The 25,563-nt window shown below is 46.9% G+C and overlaps 2 protein-coding genes and 1 non-coding gene across 3 annotated transcripts in view; 1 reads left to right on the top strand and 2 right to left on the bottom strand.

The window, feature by feature from the left end:
• The window catches only part of LOC144699692 (uncharacterized), a 112,795-nt gene that overhangs the window by 58,225 nt on the left and 29,007 nt on the right, over positions 1–25,563 (bottom strand). The window lies entirely within an intron of this gene.
• On the top strand, positions 20–92 carry trnar-ucg (transfer RNA arginine (anticodon UCG)). The gene has a single exon. It is a non-coding gene; the product is annotated as a tRNA-Arg (tRNA).
• Positions 1,529–9,613, bottom strand: mrpl58 (mitochondrial ribosomal protein L58). The gene is made up of 6 exons (XM_078570818.1): positions 9,382–9,613; positions 8,765–8,807; positions 4,856–4,915; positions 4,219–4,301; positions 2,694–2,863; positions 1,529–1,717 (listed from the first exon to the last, which is right to left on the bottom strand). Exons 1-6 carry the CDS (start codon positions 9,541–9,543, stop codon positions 1,633–1,635), a joined length of 603 nt encoding a protein of 200 aa, XP_078426944.1. The 5' UTR covers positions 9,544–9,613; the 3' UTR covers positions 1,529–1,632.

Raw genomic sequence — 25,563 nt, 5'->3', positions numbered from 1 at the left:
CCAATGCAGTGAATGCACCGACCGCGTGGCCTAATGGATAAGGCGTCCGACTTCGGATCGGAAGATTGAGGGTTCGAGTCCCTTCGTGGTCGCATTTTACAAAAATATGTAATTGTTTCTTAACCTGGTAAATAATTGTCCTTTTAAATGTATTAATGCGGTGGCCGCTCTCCGGATTTCCCCAGTTGGGAATTTTAAAGGTATTTTTTAAATTTTATTTAAAATTGACTAATTGCATTTTAAACTCGGAATGTCACAGCCCGAACCCGACGCACTTCAACTCCGGGTCGAGGTTCCACTCTCTCCCCTCCCCTTCGGCAGAATGGCACCAGCCGCGCAACAAACACGGAAATTTAAGGCTTTAATTCGGTGAAAAGAGCCGAATTTTCTTCTTTTCTGTTTCCGATATTCAAACTGATCGATTGATATTCAGCATGTTAAATTAGAAAGCCCGCTGTTCCCCCCGCGGCCCCAGGACTGAGACACACAGGCTTCCCCCCCAGGACTAGGGAACAGGAGATTACCCCAGGACCGGAACACTGCGTTCCCCCTAGGACTGGAACACAGGGGCTTCCCCCCAGGACTAGGGAACAGGAGATTACCCCAGGACCGGAACACTGCGTTCCCCCTAGGACTGGAACACAGGGGCTTCCCCCCAGGACTAGGGTACAGGAGATTACCCCAGGACTGGAACACAGGGGCTTCCCCCCCCCGCAGGACTGGAACATCGTGTTCCCCCTTCCCCAGGACTAGGACACAGGGGATTCTGGAATATTCATGGTATGACTCCCAGAAGCATCAACTCGTGGTTAACAGGCCCACGGGCACCTGTAGCAATCGTCTAGTATAAGTCTACAGGGCAGGATATTCAGCTTGACCCTGTCCTCACCTAACAGTTTCAATTAAGTTACAGGACTGTGCAATTGTACTGGACCCTGATTTACCACATCTTCCCAAATTTGATCCCTTGCCCTCATTATTTAGTTTAAAACCCTCTCTACTTCCCTAGTCATACGGCTCGCAAGAACAGCGGTCCCAGCCTGGTTCAGGTGTAGACCGTCCCAACGGTCCAGATCCCACTTTCCCCAGTATTAGTGTTAGTGCCCCACGAACCAGAAACCATTTCTCCCACACCAGCCTTTGAGCCACACATTCATCTCTCGAATCTGATTTGTCCTATGCCAATTTGCATGTGGCTCAGGTAATAATCCAGAGACTATGACCTTTGAGGTTCTGCTAGGTGGTGCCTAGGTCCTCATACTGACTATGCAGAGTCTCCTTCTTTGTCCTGCCACGTCATTAGTAGCGACATGGACCACGACGACTGGGTCCTCCCCCTCCCATGCCAAGTGACTCGGTATTGTCTTCAGCAGTGCCAAGCACTTTCTCAAACACTGAATTTTTCCACTCAGGGTTAAGGCACACATTAATACTTAAAGAGGGAACTATGTGATTGAGAGTTTAAAGAGGTCAGTGCTTCACCAGAATTTCACTGATATTGTACAAAAAGCAGAACAAGATGGCTTACTGGAATTTTGCAATAATTTTATTAATTTGTTTTGTACAAGACGACAGAGATGGAGAGTGAGCCGACCCCCCAGGGTTCACAGTTGTTGTTCCATGACCATCTTTTCAGTCAAATCCCACTCGTCGGTCTCGTTTGATGACAGATTGGATCCTCTTCTGCCGTAGCCGTTCCCGTTGCATGCTCTCCACCCTGGAATCACTACAACTCATCAGTAAAAGCTCAGTATTTTCCCTTGAGACCTGCACCCACCCCACCCCACCCCCAACCTCCTTCATCCAGCCAAGTTACGTCCCACAACCCTACTCACTCACCATTGAGAGCACTCAGCTCTTGGTGGGGATGGTTCCATGAACTAATTTTATGTGTTTAAACTGGACAGTGAGTCATAGAAGAACACTCAACCTCATTTTTCACCTGACATTCTGTCCAGCACTGGACAGCAGGAAGCTGATTAATACATCACCTCCCTCAATCCCTCCATCGGCACTGTGGCCAAAAGGCAACACAGCTCAAGGTCTGCAGTGCTAGTGCAAATTGTACCATCAAGGCACCTGGCACTCAGCTACCAATGGGCACAGAGTGGTGAGAGGGGGGAAACCCAAAAAAATCCCAATGAGATCGCTCTCTGAGTTAGTGTCTTTGAAATGGTATTTTTTTGGAAATAACTTGCATTTATATAGCACCTTTCATAACCTCAGGATGCTCCAAAGCACTTTCCAACCAACGAAATGTTTTTTGGAATGTAGGAAGCTGTTGTAATGCAGGACACACAGCAACCAATTTGCGCATACCAAACTCCCACAAACGGTAATATGATAATGGCCAAATAATCTGTCCTAGTAATTTTGTTTGAGACCTGAACACGGGGGAGAACTGCACAGCTCTTCTTCAAAATAGAGCCATGGGATCTTTTGCATTCACCTGAAAGGGCAGAAAAGACCTCTTTTTAATGTGTCCTCTGACGGTGTGACACTCCCTCAGCACTGGAGTGCCAGCTTGGATTTTGTGCCCTACTCCTAATTTGGAACTTGAACCCAGATCTTTTGCCTCAGAGATGAGTGATACCAACTAAGTCATAGATAACACTCGGAACATCACCACCAGAAGCGTCATCCTCAAGAGGGCCGCAAGCAACTATTTGTTCCTCCTTTTTTTAAAACATCACCTCATTCTCCGATTCTCAGCCTCCTCTTTGGATGATTGCTTGGGTTTCTGACTCGCTGCTGCCACAATGTCCCGAATCTTCTGCAGACAATTAGCGAGGTTTCTCATCTGGTATCTGCTGGCCTCCGAAGTGACAATCAGCTGCCCGGCCCGATTGATTCTGTTCTGATGCTGATGGGAGAGGAGGAAAATAAATGATGAGGCACTGAAAGCAAATCCTCAATGATACCACTTTAGGGAGCAAATTTCTCCCCTGATGGGGTACAGTCATAGAATGAGACCTGTGATGCCTGTGCCAGCTCTTTGAAAGAGTCATCCAATAAGTCTCACTCTTCCCCACTCTTTCTCCATAGCCCTGCATATTTTCCTTTAAGTATTTATCCAATTTCCTTTTGAAAGTTATCACTGAATCTGCTTCCACTGCCCTCTCAAACAGTGCATCCCAGATCATAACAAAAAGCTGCATTAAAAGATTCTCCTCCTCCTCCTAGTGAAGCTAGAGCTTCCTAGAGATTAAAAGGCAACACAAAAATAAAGCTTCTGATAAATGTCAAGTTCATAATGCATGAGAAACCAAGCTGATCAGAAAGGAGTGCAGAAGAGAACTGAAAAAGAAAATAAGACTAGATCACTAGCTAGAATAAAAGGGAACTCAAAAGTATTTTATAAACACAAATAATAAACGAGTATTCAAAAGAAGGGTGGACCAATTAGAACCAAAAATGATTCTTCTTGTGAAGGCAGTGGGCATGGCTGAATTCATAAATGAGAGTTTGCATTAGCTTCACTAGAGAAGAGGATGCTTTTAAGGAAGAGGCAGTAGTGATATTGGATATGATAAAAATAGATAGAGGAGGTACCTAAAAATAGAAAAGTTATTCAGTCCAGATGGGAAAAATACAAGTGGAAATTGTGCAGACCCTGACCCCAATCTTCCAATTCTCAGATATGGAGGTGGTGACAGAGGACTGCAAATGTCACACAGCTGTTCAAAAAACGGGAGAGGAATAAATCTGCCAACCAGAGGTCAATCAGCTTAACATTGGTGGTGGGAAGACTTGTGAGACACAATAATCCAGGACAATACTAAGTGGAAAATTATGGGCTAATAAATGAGAGCTAGCATGGATTTGTTAAAGGCAAATAATGTTTGAATAACTTGATTGAGTTCTTTGATGAAGTGGTGGAGAGGATTGATGAAAATAGTGTGGCTGATGTATTTGTGAACCATCAAAAGGCATTTGATAAAGTATCACATAATAAACTTGTTAGCAAAATTAAAGCCCATTGAATTAAAGAGACAGTGGCAGCGTTAATACAAAATTGGCTAAGGGTAGAAAGTGGAGAGTAGTGGTGAACAGTTGTCTTTCAGACTGGAGGGATGTGTGCAGGGAGAAATGCACCCTCACAGTCAATAACTTGAGGAGGGGGATGAAGGAAAGGGTGGGTGGGACAGCGGCTAATGAACAAGAAAGTTATTTTCTGACCACTCTAACCATCTGCCGACCCAGAGCAGAATAGCTTACCTTGGCAGTGATTGCACTCCGCACATCCTCAGGAAGCCAGTCTGCAGTCGCCACGTGGAACCTCACCTCCGCTTTAGTGTTCACTGTTCCAACAAAACACAAGACAAAACCAGGGGAGTATTAAACATTCACCTATACCCACTCCATCCGAGATAACCCACTAATATGCCCATTAAACCCAGAAGCCCATTCAGGAGCCAACACCCACTTTGCACTGCCATGCCCTTCCCAGGGGCTATTCTTCAGGCGAGTGCTGGCAGGTTATATGTCAGGTAGGAGAGGGCACCTCATTCGAGCCTGGTTCAGTCTCGCTGCTGAAACAATACAGCAGGTTTCATCTGCTGGTGAGCTGACTCACAAAAGGACTCAATGCCCTGGGTGTAGAGAGAGGTGAAAATCAGCCAGGGTTCCAGCTCCTGATCACAATCCAGTGAAACCCCCAACTCCTGGGGAGGAACCAGTCAGGTTGTCAGATCAGAACAGGGTTGAACTCAACATGTTGCCACTTACGTTAAATAGGTGGTGGATCCCCTTGAGCTAGATTAACACAGTATTGAGGCATTGAGGTGAGGTAAGGGTGAGTTGTACCCAGCGAGAGCAGGAAAATTTTAAAATATTCAGCAACCAGTTTCCTCACCCTTGTTAACGTTTTGTCCCCCGGGCCCACTGCTCCGACAGTATGTCACTGTGAGACGGTCTGAGAACAGAACAAAATACCAGCAGTCAGGGTCCATGCTGCAAACCAACAGTCACTGCTCACTGTAACATCTTAAATATAAACTGGGGACTGACACCCATACCCATGTCAGCGGCTTCAAGCATCAAGGTGAAATGTGTTGAGCATTGTCAGACCAGCATGGGTGCAGGAGGTGAAAAATGTCACAGGTACAATGGTAGGCAGTGGGGTGGTAAGGGTGCTGTACTGGGGATATGAATAAGGGACATCAATGGGGCTGTGTAGAGGGTGAGTGGGTGAGAGTGGATGTGTGCCTAAATCGGGAGACTAGGCCTGGGGTTGATCGTGATGCCCCTTAATGGTGAATAGTCTGCCTGTGCTCAGCGTTTGGATCCACACAATAGGACAAGGGCTTTAGGTGATATAGTGGAACCCCCTGGGAACACCCATCTGTCCCCAAGACCTCCCTGTCCCAAGTCCCCCTGCGCCCCCCACCTCAGGGCCTCTTATTCCCACCTCCTCCACTCCCTACCTGGGACAATCACTCCTCCCTCCCAGGACAATCATCCCTCCATCTCAGTCCCTCGCCAAGGAAGCCACCTCCCATCCCTTACCCAGGAACACCCATCCCTCTCACTCACCCTGGGAACCTCCTGTCCCTTTCTTCCCCCTGGGAAACCCTGCCCCTTGCCCCGGGAACCGATCCCCACTCCCAGGGAACTAGCGCCCCCCCCCCCCCCCACCGACCCTTGCCCTGGGAACCAGCACCCCCTCTCATCCCGGGAACCCCCAGCCCCCTGCGTCCCTCGCCCTGGGAACAGTCCACTCTTCCCCCCCACCTCCTGGGAATCCTAGTGTATAGTAACTTCGTCAGGAGAGGATTGGGAACAGATCCTGAAGTGGGTGATATTCAGAGAGTTAATGTCACTTGCCAGATTTTGGGATAAAATCCCAGCCATGTCACCCATGACTCAGTTGGTAGCACACCAGTCTCTGAATCACAAAGGCTTGGGTTCAAATCCCACTCCAGGGCCTAAGCACTGTTGGAAATGCTGTCTTTCGGATGAGACATTAAACCGATGATGGATGGAAAAGATTCCACAGTACTATTTCGCAGAAGAGCAGGGAACTCCCCAGCATATCGACCAATATTTACCTCTCAATCAACATCACAAAATCAGATTATCAGGTCACTATCACATTATAGTTTGTGGGAGTTTGCTGTGTGCAAATTACTTGCCACATTTCCTACATTACAATTATACTTCATTGGCTGCAAAGCGTTTTGCAACGTCCAGTGACCATGAAATATGCTATATAAATGCAGGTCTTTCTTTTATAACTTAAATAAAACAATATCGGGAAAAGTGCAAGGCAAGAGGTTTGGAGAATTTCTTTAACACAGAGTTGTTAGGACCAGGAACAGTGGTGGAAGGGGAATGCGCAGAATTGCATCTAATAGAGAAGTGGAGAAATATTTGAAATCAGAAAATTTGAAAGAAACTGGAGAAAGGGCAACAAAATAAGACTGAAGGGATAGATAGCTCTTTAGAAGGGCCAGCTCAGGCACAATGGACCAAATGGCCTCCCTGATGATTAGCGATAGCATCATTTTTGTTTTTACAAATAGTCTCCACAGAAGCATAATAGTGAAAAGTACAACCACAGTCAGCAGATTCGAGGTTGGGGAGAGGGGACATCCGATCAATGAAGCAGTCCAGATGCAGCAAGACCTGGACAACATTCAGGCTTGGGCTGATAGGTGGCAAGTAACATTCGCGCCACACAAGCGCCAGGCAACAACCATCTCTAACAAGGGAGAATCTAACCATTTCCCTTTGACATTCAAAGTCATTATCATTGCTGACTTACCATTACCACTATCAGCATCCTGGGAGTTACCATTGGCCAGAAACTGAACTGGACTAGCCATAGAAATACTGTAGCTACGAGTGCAGGTCAGATGCTGAGAATTCTGCAACAAGTAACTCACCTCTTGACTCCCCAAAGCCTGCCCATCATCTACAAGGCATAAGTCAGGAGTGTGAAGGATTACTCTCCACTTGCCTTGATGAGAGTAGCTCCAATAATGCTCAAGAAGCTCAACATTTTCCAGGACAAAGCAGCCTGCTTGACTGACACCCCATTCACCACTTTCAACATTCACTCCCTCCACCACTAACACACAATGGCTCCTTCGTCAGTGCCTTCCAAATCCGTGACCTCTACCCCCAGAAGGACCAGGGTAGCAGACACATGGAAACACCACTGCCTGCAAGTTTCCTTCCAAGCCACATAACATCCTGGCTTGGAAATATATCGCCGTTCCTGCACTGTCACTGGGTCAAAATCCTGGAACTCCCTCCCTAACTGTGGGTGCACCTATACCACATGGACTGCAGCAGTTCAAAGTGGCGGCTCACCACCAGCTTCTCAAGGACAATTAGGGATGGGCAATCTCAGTGCTGGCCCAGCCAATGATACCCACATCCCATAAAAAAAAATTAAAAACTTGTTCCCCTGGCACACAAGGTAACCCCCACTCAACATCACCAATGTCAGTGTCAATATGAACATCCAGTAATTGGCAGGCCCATCTGATGACAGAATATATACTATATAAGAGTACACTCAACACTTAAAGCGAATGTGAAGGTCGCTGCAAGTAGCCTCAGAATCCCTTGGTTCAGAAGACTAACAGAACAAAAGTCAGCCAGAGTTTCCACTACTCATCACTACCTATTGTCCCATCCCTCACATTCCCAGCGCCTGAGCATGGGACTGGCAGATGAACAGCCTGAGTTTGGCTGCAATGCCACGCACACCGCCAAACACCCAACCAAACCTACAGTACTGACTAACAAGACCTCACATGTGAAAAACAGCAACTTGTATGAAGCAAGAATTAAAGACTTGCATTTAGATAGCTGCTTTCACAATCTCAGGGCATCCCAAAGCACTTCACAATCAATGAAGTACTCTTTAAGGGTTGAAATGCAGCAACCAATTTCTACACAGCCAAATCCCATAAATAGCAATGTGATATGGGCTAAATAATATATTTTATTAATCTTGGTCACGAATACAAAGGACAATTTCCCTGCTCTTCGTCAAATAGTGCCACGGGATCTTTTATACATTCACTCGAGGGCAGATGGCGCCTCAGTTAACATTTCATCCAAAACACAGCACCTGTAGCAATGCAGCACTCCCTCAGTACAGCACTAGAGTATCAGCCTTGATTTTTGTGCTCAAGTCTCTGGGGCAGGGTCTGAATCCACAACCTTCTGACTCAAAGGCGAGAGTGCCACCCACTGAGCTAAGTTGGTACAGGGATACCGGAGAGCAGCAAGTGCCCATGGAACTCACGGTGGTTGGGAAAGATGAGGGGGAAAAATACCCAAAACAAGCATAGGCTGAAATGAAACACTAGAGGTGAATTGTATGACTGTGTTGCCGGGTTGCGATGCCCTGCCTGTGTGAGCCTCCACAGCAAGTGAAGAGGATAACACTGAATGAAGCGGTCATCCAGTTCAGCTGTTTTCAGCTGCGCAGAGTCCACATTGCAACATCTAACCGATTCTGCAAAGATTCTGGGGGTGTCATCTTCCCCATTCTAGCTGTGCATTCACTCCAGGAGCTGATCATTTTGTATTTCAGTCCAAAATTTATCTTTTACTAGTTTGAACTGGTGTCCCTTTCCCCATCTCCTATAATTTGATGGAATGTTCTGGATTGCCTTTTCCATCCTGTTTCATAATCTTATAAAATTCTATAAGAATCCCCTCACACATCATTCCTTCAGGGTTGAAAGTTCCAACTATTCACAAATAAAACTTACAAATTCACACACATGACAAATTCACATACCTGTGGGTATATCTGTGCTGCAGGAATTGTGTAACGCTCCATCCTGTGAAGGTAAAACAAAATGCATTACATAGAGTTATGTGACACAGAGTAACTTGACTTGCAGCATCAGCAGTTACGTTATGACACAGGGCATTGTTTTCAGTCTCATTTTAATAAGCTAAACTTGACAGAAAAGTGTTTGTTCACTGCTGCATTGACCATCCAACCTCCTGTTCTGTCGTATGATGGAACGTCACAAGATGCTTTACAGAGCAGCATAAAGCAAAAGGAGATATTGGGTCAGATGATTAAAAGAGGCTGATTTTAAGAAGTGCCTTAAAGGAAGAAAGCAACATAGAGAGGCAGAAAGGTGGAAATTCAGAGATTGGGGCCTCAGCAACTGAAGGCACAGCCACCAATGGTAAAGCAATTTCAAATGGGGGGTGCACAAAGCACCAAAATTAGTGGAGCACGGATATCTCAGAGGGTTGTGAGGCTGGAGGAGATTAGAGGAACAGAGAGAGGGGAAAGGCCATGAAGTGTTTTGAAAACAAGGATGAGAATTTTAAAATCAGCACCAGGAGCCGATGGGGGAGGGTTTCAGCTGGAGGGGGGAGGGGGGTGTCCACTCCCACCTGTCCCTGTTGGCGGCCTCCGCTCCCACTATAATCCGCTCTGCTGTTCGGATAAAGCACCTCCAGGCTGTAGGCACTGCGATATTGGCGTTGTAGGAGCTGGGCCCGGGAACGCAGGAGAGCGACTGGAATCCACAGCAACTGGACCCCGGCACGGTACATGGTGCCCGCTCCGGCAGGCCTGTCCTTCTCAACATGGCGCCCGCTCCGACAGGCTTGTCCTTCTCAACATGGCGCCCGCTCCGGCAGGCCTGTCTTTCTCAACATGGCGCCCGCTCCGGCAGGCCTGTCCTTCTCAAAATGGCGCCCGCACCGGCAGGTTTGTCTTTCTCAACATGGCGCCAGCACAGGCCGGCCTGTCCTTCCCAATATGGCGCCCGCTCCGGCCGACCTGTCCTTCTCAACATGGCGCCCTATCGACTGTTTCCATTGGCTATCGGGGCTGTCAACTTCACCTTCGCCGGATGAACTATCTATAGTCTCCCTCAGGGTCAATCACTAAATATTGAACATTATCAATATTTCAGCTACTTATTGTTTGTCATATTTTGTTTGCTTACACTCCTGTGAAACAGCATTTGACTTTTTTACTACATGTAGATTATGATGAATTTTACCGATAGGAGTGCCAATAATTAAAAAAAATACTAAACTGGCTCTTCAATTTACTCTAATTTTTTCTAAAATGCCTTTTATTCTCCTTATTTATAAAAACATAGGCTAGTGGAGCGGGCGGACAAGTGGCAGACAATATGTCTATCAACACTCTAACTCAGTCTTGAATATATCCAATGGCCCAGCCGACATTCGCTGCTCTTTGGGGAAGAGAGTTCCATAAACTAATGACTGAGAGAGAAAAAAATTCTCCTTATCTCATTCATGAATGAGAGACTCCTTATTTTTAAACTATGTCCCCTAGTTCTAGACTCCCCCACAAGGGGAAAGATCTCCCATAAGGAAGAAAACAGTAAAACTTGGTTATAGGTACTGGTCTTGTGTATCTTAAAATGGAATTCCCATTTGGACTAGTACCAGTCACCAAATTTCACTGTTATTTCCTTCTCAGATGATGAATTTAATGAAAAGAAGTGTGAAATGATTCATTTTGGTAGGAAGAATGGGGAGTGCCAACATAAAGTAAAGGATATCTAAAGGAGATGCAGGAGTACAGGGATTTGGGTGGTAAATGTGCACAAATCATTTAAGGTGGCAGGGAAGGCTGAGAAAGTGGTTAAAAGTGGTACCCAGGATAGGGGCGAAAGTATAAAAGGTACAAAAGTGAGAAAGTTACGATGAACCTTTGTAAACACTGGTTCAGCCTCAATTAGTGTATTGCCTTCCACAATTTAGGAAGGGTATGAAGGCTTTAGAGACAATGCAGAAAAGATTCACAAGAATGGTTTCAGGGATGAGGAACTTCATCTTGGTGGATAGGTTGGAGAAGCTGGGGCTGTTCTTCCTAAGAAAAGGATGAGAAAAAGTTTGAAACAGGTTTTCAAAGTTAATAGAGTAAATAAGGAAAAATTGTTTCCAGTGGTAGAAGGGTGAGTAACCAGAAGTGACAGATTTAAAATTATGAAGAAAATTAAGAAACAGAGGTGAAAGAAGAAACATATTTTCACAGTGAGTTGTTATGGAATGTACTGCCTGAATGGGGTGGAAGCAAACTCAATCATGGCTTTCAAAAGTGAATTGGATAAATACTTGGAAAGAAAAAACATTGCATGGCTATGGGAAAGAGTGTGGGTGTGGGATTAACTCTTCCGCCAACGCAGGCATGATGGGCCAAATGACCACCTGCTATGCTGTATCATTCCATGAATTTTGGTCCTTAGCAGATAGGAGCCACTGTAGGAAAGTCATTCAGAGCATTGGGCTGGATTGCAGCCTTCTCAACAGGCCTGTGCCCAACACCAAAAAGGTAGCATGACTGAAAAACACTATACTGAAGGAGAAAAGTCATCTCAGCCTCTCCACGCACATCCCTCTTACTCTGCATCTAACTAGTGCTCTGTCTGCATGCGCTGGGAATGTTTACTGCTAACACTCAGCATGTCACCAGCCTACTCAACTATATCCCACTGCCATGACACTTGAAGAAACCAGGGAGGAGCTTTTAATGGAAGAGGGAACATCCATTGTTACAGTCCACATCGAGTCTAATAACTTTCTCAAAGGCAGTTAAGGATGGGCAATAAATGGTGGCCTCACCAATGATGCCCACATCCCATGAATGAACAAAAAGGAAAGAAAAAAAGGGAAGAGGTCCTGCTATCAGGAACTAGTAGCTGAATTAATAAGCAAACAGGAGGTAATCTCAGAGTTAATATTCAAGCTGCATGCTAATTGGCATCAGGATAGGCAGAGCAGGAAGGTGAACGTGTGGTTGAAAGATGGACATGAGAAGGAGGGGTTCCATTTTAACAGGATATTGGATCAGGTGGTGGATGGCTAAGCCAGTTGTCCGGTTTATACATTCAGGTCTGCATCCCTTGGACTTAAGGGAGCAGTGATGACAGCCATCCAGGGGAAATGATGACGGTGGGAGAAAATAATGGCTTTATTGATGACAAAGGCATCAAAAGTGGATGTGAAGACTTGGTTGCGGCCTTTTGGCTAAGATCAAGTGCAGTCTTGAAGCGATGGCTATAACCAGTCGAGCCCCATACCATGGGGTACCTAACACCGTCCAGGTCATGATGAAGGACAGTGAAGGAGGAGCACCCATGGATCGAGCCTTCTTCATCGAGCGGATCCTGTTGAAGCCGTGTGGATTTGAAGCAGAGGAGATCTACTCCCTGCAAGACTTCCCAGCGGTGGATGTTTCGACGTGACTTTCAAGCATGTGGCAGCTTGAGTCAAGTTCCTGAAGGTGTTCAAGGAGAAGAGAGACCAGCCAGAGATAAAGATCCTGATGGTGGAGCCACTTTGCTCTGCCATTGTAACGGGACCGTGTGGTGATGGTGCATCTCTACAAACCCTACGTCCCTGTCGCCGACGTGTTCACCTTCTTCGCCAGGTACGTCAACAAGGTTGGGAGCTGCACCGAGGTTAGAGACGCCTTCGGGATTTGGACATGCAAATGCCAGGTTAAGGTCACGCTTAAGACCGATGGTAAGGGAGCCATCTTCCACCCTCCTTCCAGCTTCGCTATCGGGGGAAGCCGTGGCTGCCTTGTCTATGCTGGGCAGCCCAAACTTTGTCGCACATGTGGCAAGTCTGGTCATGTGGCGGTCAACTGCAGCGCTGCCCTCTGCAAGAACTGCAAACAGGAAGGGCACCATACAAAGGACTGCAAACAGACTAAGTGCTGCAACCTGTATGGCGAGGCAGGTCACCTCTACAGGACCTGCCCCAAACGCTGCCTCACTTATGCACAGGCAGCCAAAGCCAACGAGGGGGAAGCAGAAGAAATGCTTCGCATCACTACAACCAAGGACACTTGCAACCCTCCAACCACCATGGCCCCCAATGAGAACAACGGGGCAAAGGAGGACACAGAGAGAGACAAGGTAGAGGAAAAGATTGAGGCAGCAGACAGCCAATCAACAGCACTGCCCCCTGAACCTCCCACTCCTCAGGAGAGCGAATCAATGGAGGGGGAGGAAGCAGCGGAAAATCAGCAGGGGTAGTGGCTGCTGGTGAAGAGAGCCAAAAGGAAGAAGGGGCTAAGAAGGGACCAAACCACTTCCCAGACAAGTGGCAAGAGGTGTCTCCCATCCAACATGGATGACAAGGGCAGCTGCTCTTCGGACGAAGAAGTGCAAGGGTGGCATCTACAGAAGAAGCGGCAAAGCTCTAGGGAGTTGGAGGACGAGACATCCGAGCTCCAGAACATTGGAGACAATGAGGAGACCAGCGCACCCCAACTTTGCCCACAACCTAAAGAGGCCAGCGCACCCCAGCCCCAGGAAGCCGGGAGCAGCAACGCCCTAGGGGGGAGGATTGGAGAGACTTCTCCAACAGAGGACATTTCAAATCCCGTTCTCTACACGAACCCCCAGATGCCGCCTGAGCAGAACATCTCCAATGGGGAGGTTCAGGACAGTTTCCTCAGCCCATCCAAAGTGAGGCAATTTGTGAACACTATGGGTATGCAGGAGCAGACCAAAGGTCTGGGACTCTCAGAGACAACAGGTTTGGTAAGAGACTAAATGCTTTAAAATGGGTGTAAAGATTGTATCCATAAATGTGTGTAGCATTAAATCTACTACGCGATGTGTTGCGACCTTGGACTACCTTGCCAAGGTCAAAGCTGACCTGTTGTTTCTGCAGGAGTGTGCAATTCCACACCTCAGCTCCTACAGGCAATGGTCACGATGGTGGTCCCATGGGCCATCGATCTGGTTGGGAGGAAACGACTCTCGTTCCTCCGTCCTGGGTATTCTGCTGCGGGAAGGCAACCTCACTGTCTCCGAGGTTAAGGAGGTGATGGGCAGGCGCCTCCTCGTAGTAGATGTAATGTACAAGAATGCTCCACTCCGGTTAATTAACTTGTACGCCCCGGCACAAAAGGCCGAGCGGCTGGCAGTTTTTCAGCAGCTCCCACTGCTGCTGCCAACCTCCAGGCCGGTCATTCTGGTCGGTGACTTCAACTGCATCATCGATGTGGCTGGACAATCCGGCAGGGCCGACAGCAGATTGGACGCTACGTCCAGATCCCTGATGGAAACAGTTAAGGATGCCAAGCTGCGCGACGTCTTCAGCAACCCTGCAGACGGAGCGCAGTGTAGATACATCTGGTCACGGCCAGACGGGTCCATCCGTTCCAGGATAGACTTCCTGTTTGTGTCCCGTGCGTTCGCAGTCAGATCCACCGACGTCAAGCCGGTGTTCTTCTCTGACCACTGCCTCCTACTGGCTGACTGTCACTTAAAGGAAGACCAGAGGTTGGGCAGGGGGCATGGAAGCTAAACGTGCAACTGCTGACCCCAGAGAACATTGAGGAGCTCAAGAGGGATTACAAAGGTTGGAGAACCGTGAAACCCCTCTTTGAGTCCCTGACACACTGGTGGGAAGCGGGTCAAGGGAAACATCAAGAGGTTTTTCATCCTCAAAGGCACCCAGAAAGCTAGAAAGGAACAGAGGGAAATGTCCCGACTCCAGAAAAACATGCAGAATCTGCTCCGGCTGCAGTCGATGGGGGTCGATGTCAAGGAGGAACTCTAAGAGGTGAAGGGCCAGCAAGCCTCGCTCTTTGCCTCAGAGGCCTCCAAGATCATCTTCCGTTCCAGAGTCCGCTCCGTGGAGCAGGATGAGACGTGCTCACGTTTCTTCTTCCAAAAGGTAGACAGAGAGAGCTCTGTGATCAGCAGCCTGAAGGAAGAAGACGGCTCAGTAAAGTCTTCGCAGTCCGACATTTTGAGGATCAGCAAATCCTTTTATGCCAGATTGTATGACGTGAAGCCCACAGACAGCACGGCCTCCCAGTCCTTCCTGTCCTCTATCACGGAGGTCTTAGACGACAGTACGCGGGAGAGCCTGGACAAACTGCTAATTCCTGACGAACTGACTAAGGCCCTTGAGTCCTTTGAGAAGAGTAAAACTCCCGGAAGCGACGGCTTGCCGGCGGAGTTGTATTCGGCTCTGTGGGACTTGATCGGCCCAGACCTGCTAGGAGTGTACGAGAGTATGCTCCTGGCCGGCAGTATGTCAGAATCCATGAGGAAAGGCATTATCATCCTCATCTACAAGCACAAGGGGGGAAGGGAGGAAATTAGAAATTGGCGACCCATTTCACTGTTGAATGTGGACTATAAGATTCTGTCCAAGGTCATCACCAATCAGGTCAAATCCGCTCTGGAATTGGTGATCCACCCTGACCAGACCTGCACTGTGCCGGGCAGTAAGATCTCTGACAGCCTCGCGCTGCTCAGGGATACGATTGCCTATGTACAGGACAGGGGTGTGGATACCTGCCTCATCAGCCTGGATCAGGAGAAGGCCTTTGACAGAATATCGCAAACCACATGGTGGATGTGCTCTCCAAAATGGGGTTTGGGGAAGGAATTCGCAATTGGATCCAACTGCTCTACACTAACATCAGTAGCACAATCTCAATCAATGGGTGGGAATCAGATAGCTTTCCGATTAAATCTGGAGTCAGGCAAGGCTGCCCTCTCTCTCCTGTCCTTTTTGTGTGTTGCGTAGAACCCTTTGCTGAGTCCATCAGGAAGGATCCGGGCATAAGAGGAGTGACGATCCCAGGCAGTGGAGGCACTCAGGTCAAAGCCTCCCTGTACATGGACGATGTTGCCGTCTTCTACTCGGATCCGCTGTCGGTGCGCAGACTGATCCACATCTGCGACCAATTCGAACTGGCCTCGGGAGCCAAGGTAAATCGTGGGAAGAGCGAGGCCATGTTCTTTGGGAACTAGGGTGACCGATGTTTTGTCCCCTTCACTGTCAGGGCTGACGGCTTGAAGGTGCTGGGGATATGGTTCGGAGGGACCAGGGCATGCGTTAGAAACTGGAAGGAACGAGTGTCTATGGTGAAAAGGAAACTGGGCATGTGGGGGCGACGCTCCCTCTCTATTGCGGGCAAGAACCTGGTCATTAGGTGTGAAGCACTCTCGCTGTTGCTGTACGTGGCGCAGGTCTGGCCCATTCCAGACTCCTGTGCGATGGCGATCACTCGAGCCATCTTTCGCTTTATCTGGAGGTCAAAACTGGATCGTGTCCCTACGGACATGATGTACAAGCCTCTAGATAAAGGGGGAAAAAACGTGCCCAATATCGCCCTCATACTGATGGCCACATTTGTGTGTGGCTGCATCAAGCTGTGCGTAGACCCTCGGTACGCTAACACCAAGTGTCACTACGTGCTGAGGTTCTACCTGTCCCCGGTGTTGCGAAGGATGGGTCTGGCCATGCTGCCGCGGAACGCTCCAAGTAGTTGGACCGTGCCACACCACCTGTCCCTCGTGGAAAAATTTACGCAGAGAAACACCTTTGACCACAAGTCCATCAGGCAGTGGTCGGCACGTAATGTCTTAGAGGCCCTGCGGGAAAAGGAGAGGGTGGATCCTGTGGGATGGTTCCCCGAGCAGACTGTCAAAGTCATTTGGCAGAATGCCTCATCGCCAGAACTTTCCAACAAGCACCAAGATGTAGCTTGGCTGGTGGTGAGAAAGGCCCTCCCCGTCAGATCCTTCCAACACGCCAGGAGTCTCACCCCCTGTGCACATTGCCCTCGAAGTGGCTGTGGTGGGGACAAGACTGTTGTTCACCTCCTTGTGGATCATGCCTTTGCAAAGAAGGTCTGGAGAGAGATGCAGTGGTTTCTGTCGAGGTTCATCCCGAGCAGTTCTGTGACACAGGACTCTGTGCTCTACGGGCTCTTCCCAGGGACACACACCGAGACAAACATCAACTGCAGCTGGAGGATCATCAACTCGGTGAAAGATGCTCTTTGGTCTGCCCGAAACTTGTTGGTCTTCCAGTGCAAAGAGTTGTCCCTGACCGAGTGTTGCAGACTGGCACATGCCAAGGTCCAGGACTATGTGCTGAGGGACGCACTAAAGCTTGGGGCAGCTGCCGCAAAGGCGCAATGGGGAAAGGTCGCTGTCTGAGACATTTGTGCCACAGTGCACTGAGGGACTGGGAACTGTTGAGAGCCCCTCGGGCTGTGCAGCTCATAATGAATGTATGCATTGAATAATAATTGTATTATAATTGTATTGAAGCACCTCAGAGTGCAACATGATGTATGTTGATAACTACAATCCCATTGTCTGATTGTCTGCATTGACCATATAGAAATGATTGTAATATTCATTGATTGTATTGATGCACCTCATGATCCACGTGTAAAAGTTGAATCTGATTGTACTTATGTGATGGTGATATTGAAATGTTTTGGAATGTTCTTCCAGATATTTTATGAATAAAGTATATTTTTCAAAAAAAAATGTGAAGACTCAGTTGCGTAGCTGCAGAAATGTTGTGGCAGATGGCAACAACCAGGATTTTGAAATAGCAGTTAGAAGTTTATTGGGAATAGATTTTTCCAGGGGTCGATACAGAAGGATGTAGGGTTGGAGTGTGGAAGAGGGATGTGGGTGGAGAGAGTGATACAATGAAGTGATTAGAGATGGCCTTATTTGTGATTGATATAATAGAAATAGCGAGACCATGTGAGATGGCAAGGTGAAGGGGGAGTTTCCACGGAGGGAGAGATTTTGGGCAGATAAGGGGGCAGTGAACTCAGAGGAGAGGGAACATGATGAGTTGAAATGAAGGTTGAAATCATCGAGGATGAGCAGTTGTTCAGTGCAGAGACTGAGGGAGAAAAGCAGTGAAGTTATCTTGGTGAAAAGATTTTTTATCATACTTTGGGAGGGCAGTAGAAAAACGAGGATTTTAAATGAGGTGAGAGGACTGGAACAAGGTAGATACTCAAAGGAGGAGAAAAGGCCAGAGAAATAGGGGGTCAGATCCAAGGTCTGGGACAGCAGCTTGCACAGGGTGTAAAACAACAGGGCCAATGCCCTTGAAGGAAACACACATGCACCTGATAACAAAATAGCATTGGTGATCGAAGACAAGGTGACTGGCGTTAACTAATGTGTTGGAAGTATCTGGAGCAAATGCAGAAACGCTCTCCCCTTTAAGTGATTTGTAAGTTTATTTACCTCTCTTTTTCAAATAAAATGAAAGGCAGCGTTTCAGATTACGTTAAATGCCTGAGCGTTAGGGTAAGTAAGAAAGAACTTTTCTGAGACACAGAAGGATTATTGCAAAGTTTTGTGTGGAACAATAACTTACCTCGTTTTCCTTACCATTATTTGAAGATTTTACAAGAATTGGGGGTGGTGGGGGAGGGTTAAGGGGGGAGGAGGGGAATAAGATCCCGGAAACAGGAGAAGCACCAGGGCCCCTGATTTCTCTCCCAGGCCCTGGTTAGACCAAGTTGTGATTTGGTGATGTAACACCGTCACCGCAATAGCCTGAGCAGCGCAAGTGGTGAAAGTTATAGCCTGGCCACGTGGTTTCTGTTATGTTTCCATCAAGGCTACAATATTGATACAATCATCCACAGTGAGCTCATGGATGGCAAGAGCCTTGTTCACAAGTGAACGGACACTCTGGAGGGAGATGAAGAGGGGCAGAGAAAGCTGATCCACGGGCAGAGTCCACAGGTCAACTGTGGGAGGGGTGATTGGGACAGGAAGGAGATTGAAATAAAGGTAACGTAAACAGTTCTTATGTCAATAAGACATGAAAAAAAATCCAAAACTGTATGTTTGAAAACTTTATCCTTTTTGCTATTTTAAAAATGGACATCTGCTGAGCCACAAAACGGCTGCTACAGGTCACATGACTCACACAATTGGCCATCTGTTCTGGAAGGTTCCAACAGAGACTACAAGAGCACAAGAGTTCCACTCCTAACCTGTGGAATCTCACACCCTGTTGTAAGACCACATTATAATCATGAAACTAGATGACTAACAGACAAACTGACTTCCCCAGCTGGGATGACAACAAAGACAGAGACATTGAAACTTGTTATACCTGAAGAATTGTTAACAGCCATCATTTCACTCCAAAGGGAAACAATGGATTTTGGCCAGAAGCACAGAAACAGCTTGCAAAGCTGCAATTAACTCATTAATGAACCACATCACATGACCCCATGCTTCTAGCCTTTTGGATCATTTTAATATTACATTTCTAATTTTACAACTCAGACTGCTGCTGTAACACCAACTGGAAACAACTCCAGCAGTTCCTTGCTAACCAGGCAGTCAGCTACCATCTTTCAAATTCTCAAAGCCTGTTTGACTTTAAAAGTCCCTGATCATCACCTGCCAAGTGGTCTAAGCACTGAAAGCCCATTGTGCTGCAGCGTCATTCATTTCAAAGTGTTTCATGTTGCTGTCTCCAACCAGGAACTCTTCCGGACTGGACTCTACCATGAAGGAAACACCCTCAGGATATCATGTGAAACACCTTCGACTTCTCGCACTTTGGATATCATGTGAACTAATATTCATTTCTGTGGTTCTTTTACTATTGTTGCCCATAGTTGTAAATCTTCCTCTTTTCTGTCTCCATTTACTGCGTGTGTGTGTGTTGGGGGGGGGTTGTGAACACTAACCCCACACCCACCCTGGATTTTGAATGTGTATAAACTAACCTTTTGAGTTAATCAAAATGTGATTTGGCTGCAAGTTATTATTGAATTGGATCACACAAACCAAGGTTTCGGGAAAACACACCAGAGCCTACTTTAAAAATAATTCAGAAACACCTCTGCTTACAGACAGACAGTGAGAGGATCAAGAAGTTCAGTTTCTCGCTCTCCTGTTCATAACACAGTTGTAGAAAAGATCAAGTTATCAGACTTAAAGAATGAGGAACAATTAATACAACCAAATTAAATTGCTTGTAAAGTAGTGTGCACAATGTTTAAAACGGAAGAGGATTTGAAGATAATCATTTGTAGGATGGGGCCAGATGTAGTTGGGAAAACTGAAACATGACTCCATAAGAGACAGAATATTACAGGTTAATACAATCAGAAAGGATAGGGAAGGAAGGGCTTGGATCCAGCAGCTGTGCTAGTTAGAGATAACAAAGGCAGGAGCAAAAAAGGACAGATCTAACAGAAAGACAATCTTTTTTCTTTATTCTTTCATGGGATGTGGGTGTCGCTGGCAAGGCCTGCATTTATTGCCCATCATCATGATAATGAAGGAAAAACACCAAATGGTGTCTGGAAATATTGGATTTTAAAAATAAGACCTGAGTTTTTAAAAAATGCACACAAGCCACTGGCTGGAATGCTGCAGGGTGACTCTCTAAGAGGTCATGGAACCCCACCCTGTTGCCAGACAAGGTACTTCTAAAGACAATCAGAAACTAATTGCTTCCTCCAGTAGAGATAATGGGACATAATGGGAGATGAGTATCATCTCATCAAGAAATCGTGTGAGCAATGCCCAGACAGATTTGTGAATTGCTTCCCATTTGGAATATACAAAGGAGGGGTTAAAAGTGAGCTGAAAAGCTGCCCCGGTGTCTGTCTGTTGGTGGGTGTCCTGAGGGACCAAGTGCTGGAGGTTTGACTCAGAAATAAGTTGATAAGAATTCAGGACCGGCATGTTCCTGCTAGAACGAAGGATAAGTATGGCAAGTTTCAGGAACCTTGGATAACGAAGGATATTGTGAGATTAGTCAAAAAGAAAAGGGAAGCATTTGTAAGGGATAGAAAGCTGGGAACAGATGAAGCCCGTGGAGAATACAAAGAAAGTAGGAAGAAACTTAAGCAAGGAGTCAAGAGGGCTAAAAGGGGTCATGAAAAGTCACTGGCAACCAGGATTAAGGAAAATCCCAAGGCCTTTTATACATATGTAAAGGGCAAGAGGGTAGCCAGGGAAAGGGTGGGCCCACTCAGGGACAGAGGTGGGAATCTGTGTGTGGAGCCAGAAGAAATGGGAGAGATACTGAATACTTCTCATCAGTATTCACCAAATAGAAGGACTTAGCGGTCGATTTGTCTAGGGAAGAGTGTGTAGATAGCCTGGATCATGTTGAGATCAAAAAAGAGGTGTTAGGCGTCCTGAAGAATATTAAGGTGGATGTCCCCAGGGCCAGATGGGATCTACCCCAGAGTACTGAGGGAGGCAAGGGAGGAGATTGCTGGGGCCTTGACAGAAATCTTTGTATCCTCTGGCTATGGGTGAGGTCCCAGAAGACTGGAGAATGGCCAATGTTGTTCCATTGTTTAAGAAGGGCAGCAGGGATAATCCGGGAAATTACAGGCCGGTGAGCCTTACGTCAGTGGTAGGGAAATTATTGGAGAAGATTCTTCATGACAGGATTTACTACCATTTGAAAGCAAATGGGCGTATTAGTGAGAGGCAGCATGATTTTGTGAAGGGGAAGTTGTGTCTCACTAACTTGATCGAGTTTTTCAAGGAAGTGACAAAGATGATCGACGATGGAAGGGCAAGTGGATGTTATCTACATGGATTTCAGTAAGGCCTTTGACAAGGTCCCTCATGGCAGACTGGTACAGAAGGTAAAGTCGCACGGGATCAGAGGTGAGCTAGCAGGATGGATACAGAATTGGCTTGGCCATAGAAGACAGAGGGTAGCAGTGGAAGGGTGCTTTTCTGAACTGAGAGCTGTGACTAGTGGAGTTCCGCAGGGACCAGTGCTGGGACCTTTGCTGTTTGTGGTATACATAAATGATTTGGAGGAAAATGTAACTGGGCTAATTAGTAAGTTTGCAGACGACACCAAGGTTGGAGGAGTTGCAGATAGTGAAGAGGATTGTCAAAGGATACAACGGGATATAGGTCGGTTGGAGACTTGGGCGGAGAAATGGCAGGTGGAGTTTAATCCGGACAAATGCGAGGTAATGCATTTTGGAAGGTCTAATACAGGCAGGAATTACATAGTAAATGGCAGAACCCTTAAGTGCATCGACGGGCAGAGGGATCTGGGTGTACACATCCACAGGTCACTGAAAGTGGCAACGCAGGTGGATAAGGTAGTCAGGAAGGCATATGGCATGCTTGCCTTCATTGGCAGGGGTATTGAGTATAAAAGCTGGGAAGTCATGCTGCAGCTGTATAGAACCTTGGTTAGGCCACACTTGGAATATTGCGTGCAATTCTGGTCGCCACATTACCAGAAGGATATGGAGGCGTTGGAGAGGGTGCAGAGGAGGTTTACCAGGATGCTGCCTGGTCTGGAGGTTATTAGCTATGAGGAGAGGTTGGAGAAACTCAGATTGTTCTCACTAGAGCGACAGAGATTGAGGGGCGACTTGATGGAAGTTTACAAAATTATGAATGGCATGGACAGAGTAGATAGTCAGAAGCTTTTTCCCAGGGTGGAAGAGTCAATTACTAGGGGACATAGATTTAAGGTGAGAGGAGAAAACTATAGAGGAGATGTGCGGGGCAAGTTTTTTACGCAGAGGGTAGTGAGTGTCTGGAATTCGCTGCCAGAGGAGGTGGTGGAAGCAGGTACGATAGTGGTGTTTAAGAGGCAGCTTGACAAATACATGAATAGGATGGGAATAGAGGGATACGGACCCCGGAAGTGCAAAATGTTTTAGTTAACGGGCAATATGATCGGCGCAGGATTGGAGGGCCGAAGGGCCTGTTCCTGTGCTGTACTTTTCTTTGTTCTTTGCATAAACATATTTCCTTTATCTTATTTTTGAAATCTTATTTTTAACTTTCATCCCTTTATTTCCTGGGTGTAGGAAAGACAGCCCAGCTTTTATTAAATAATTTGCTAATCACTGTTATTCACTATTTACATAAACAGTTTGGACTCAGGAACAGTTCTGGTCCCCATGTTATTAAAAAAAGGATATAGAGACACTGGAGAGGGTGGATAGAGGATTTACTATAGTGACAACTATAGTGAATTAGTTGTAGGAGACAGAGGGTGATGACAGAAGGATGCTTTAATGACTGGAAGCTAGTGTCCAGTGGCGTACCACAGGGATCTGTGCTGGGTCCCCTATTATTCGTCATTTATATAGATGACTATGTGGGGGGTAGGATTAGTAAGTTTGCGGATGACACAAAGATTGGCCGGATGGTTGAGAGTGAGGTTGAGTGTCTTGGGCTACAGGAAGATATAGACGGGATGGTCAAATGGGCAGATAAGTGGCAGATGGAATTTAACCCCGAAAAGTGTGAGGTGATACACTTTGGAAGGAGTAATTTGACAAGGAAGTATTCAATGAACGGCATGACACTAGGAAGTTCTGAGGAACAAAGGGACATTGGTATGTGTGTCCATAGACCTCTGAAGGCGGAGGAGCATGTTAGTGGGCTGGTGAAAAAGGCATATGGGACACTTGTCTTTATTAATCGAAGCATAGATTACAAAAGTAGGGAGATCATGTTGGAGTTGTATAGAACCTTGATGAGGCCACAGTTGGAGTACTGTGTGCAGTTCTGGTCGCCACATTATAGGAAGGTTGTGATTGCACTGGAGGGGGTGCAGAGGAGATTCACCAGGATGTTGCCTGGGATGAAACATTTAAGTTATGAAGAGAGGTTGTATAGACTTGGGTTGTTTTCATTGGAGCAGAGAAGACTGAGGGGCAACCTGATCGAGGTGTACAAGATTATGAGGGGCATGGACAGGGTGGATAGGGAGCAGCTGTTCCCCTTAGTTGAAGGGTCAGTCACGAGGGGACACAAGTTCAAGGTGAGGGGCAGAAGGTCTAGGGGGTATGTGAGGAAAAACTTTTTTACCCAGAGGGTGGTGATGGTCTGGAATGCACTGACTGGGAGGGTGGTGGAGGCAAGTTGCCTCACATCCTTTAAAAAGTACCTGGATGAGCACTTGGCATGTCATAACATTCAAGGCTATGGGCCAAGTGCTGGTAAATGGGATTAGGTAGGTAGGCCAGGTGTTTCTCATGTGTCGGTGCAGACTCGATGGGCTGAAGGGCCTCTTCTGCACTGTGAGATTCTGTGACACCAGAACTGCAAGGTTAAATCTGTTAGGAAGGATTGAACAGAGTGAAGGCTGAGAAATGACCCAATGGAGGGCTTTATAATGAGGGGTTTGAAAGGGCAGACATAGAATATTTTCCACTTGTAAGGGAGACTAATTAAACAAATATAATAAACCCAATAGGAATTCAGGAGAAACGTCTTTATTCAGAGTGGTGAGAATGTGAAACCCGCTACCACAGGGAGTGCTTGTAAAGGATGCAGATGAATTTCAGGGGAAGCTAGATAACTAGATGAGTAAGAATGCAATAGAAGGATATGCCTACAGGGTTAGAGGAAGAGGCTCATGTGGAGAATAAACACCAGGATAAACCAGTTGGGCTGAATAGCCTGTTTCTGTCCCACAAAATTCTATGTAATTGCATATCTCTGGCCTAATGTTGCGATTTTCATTCCCTGATCTGGAAGAGATTTGTTTCAACTTATGAAAAAGTCAGGTTCAGGATTCTGAGTGTTAATCCAAATATTGGGCATTTCTGAAAATGAACTGGAACCACTGACACAATGGGACTTGGTGTCTCAGTGAGCTGTCCCAAGACATTATAACCCACTGTTACTGACATGAAGAGAGAGAACCACTGAACCTGTTCCCTTCACTAGTATCCGTAATCAGAAAGGTTTTGAAAGGAAGTAGGTGTGTTTCTTAACCCCTCCTGTTCCTTTATTAGTTACTGACACTCTCATTCTGCAGGAAGTGCTCCAGTAACAACTGTGTTCAATGTGGTCATTCTTCCAGCCTGAGCCTTGAAAATATTCATCAGAAGGCATCCATCCTATCTCAGCTCAAACCAATCACAGCCAGGCCCCAACCAGTCCAATCACAGCCAGGTCTCTGACTCCTCTCCAGAACTGGAGAGAGGTAGGAATATGATGGGTTTCATGCCGTTGAAAAAGTGGGGAGGGGCAGGTGGAACAAAATAGGAGGTCAGGGATAGGTTGGAGGTCAGGAGAGATCAAATGACAAAGATGTCAAGGCACAAAAGACAAAAGGAGTGGTAATGATACTATTGAAGACTAATGCAGGTGTTAATAGTGGAATAAGGGTAGCACTGTCCGAAAGAACATTTTTAGCAGGCCAAGGACAGAAATGAGAGCATGAGAACAAGATGGCGAATTGAAATTGCAAGCAACAGAAATGTCGGGATCATGCTTGCAGGCTGAGTAAAGGTGTTCCGCAAAGTGGTCACCCAGCCTGCGCTTAGTCTTCCCAATGTAGAGGAGACTGCATTGTGAGCAGCGAACACAGTGGACCAAATTGAAAGAAGTGCAGGTGAATTGCTGCTTCAACTGGAAGGAGTGTTTGGGGCCTTGGACGGTGAGGAGGGAGGAGGTAAAGGGGCAGGTAAAGGGGAGGTGTTACACCTCCTGTAATTGCATGGGAAGGTGCCGTGGCAAGGGGTTGAGGTGTTGGGAGTTGATAGAGGAGTGGACAGGATGTCACAGAGGGAATGGTCCCTATGGAATGCTGACGGAGGGGAGAGGTGAGGGGAAGATGTGTTTGGTGGTGGCATCATGCTGGAGTTGGCAGAAATGGCGGAGGATGATCCTTTAAATACTGAGGCTGGCGGGTTGGAAAGTGAGGACAAGGGGGACCCTATCATGGTTCTGGGAGGGAGGGGAAGGTGTGAGGGCAGGCGTGGAAAATGGGTTGGACACGGTTGAGGGTTCTGTCAACCACAGTGTG

This window comes from Cetorhinus maximus, chromosome 24 (assembly GCF_964194155.1).
Source record: "Cetorhinus maximus chromosome 24, sCetMax3.hap1.1, whole genome shotgun sequence".
Classification (NCBI taxonomy): domain Eukaryota; kingdom Metazoa; phylum Chordata; class Chondrichthyes; order Lamniformes; family Cetorhinidae; genus Cetorhinus; species Cetorhinus maximus.
This window is presented reverse-complemented; position numbering and strand designations above follow the sequence as displayed.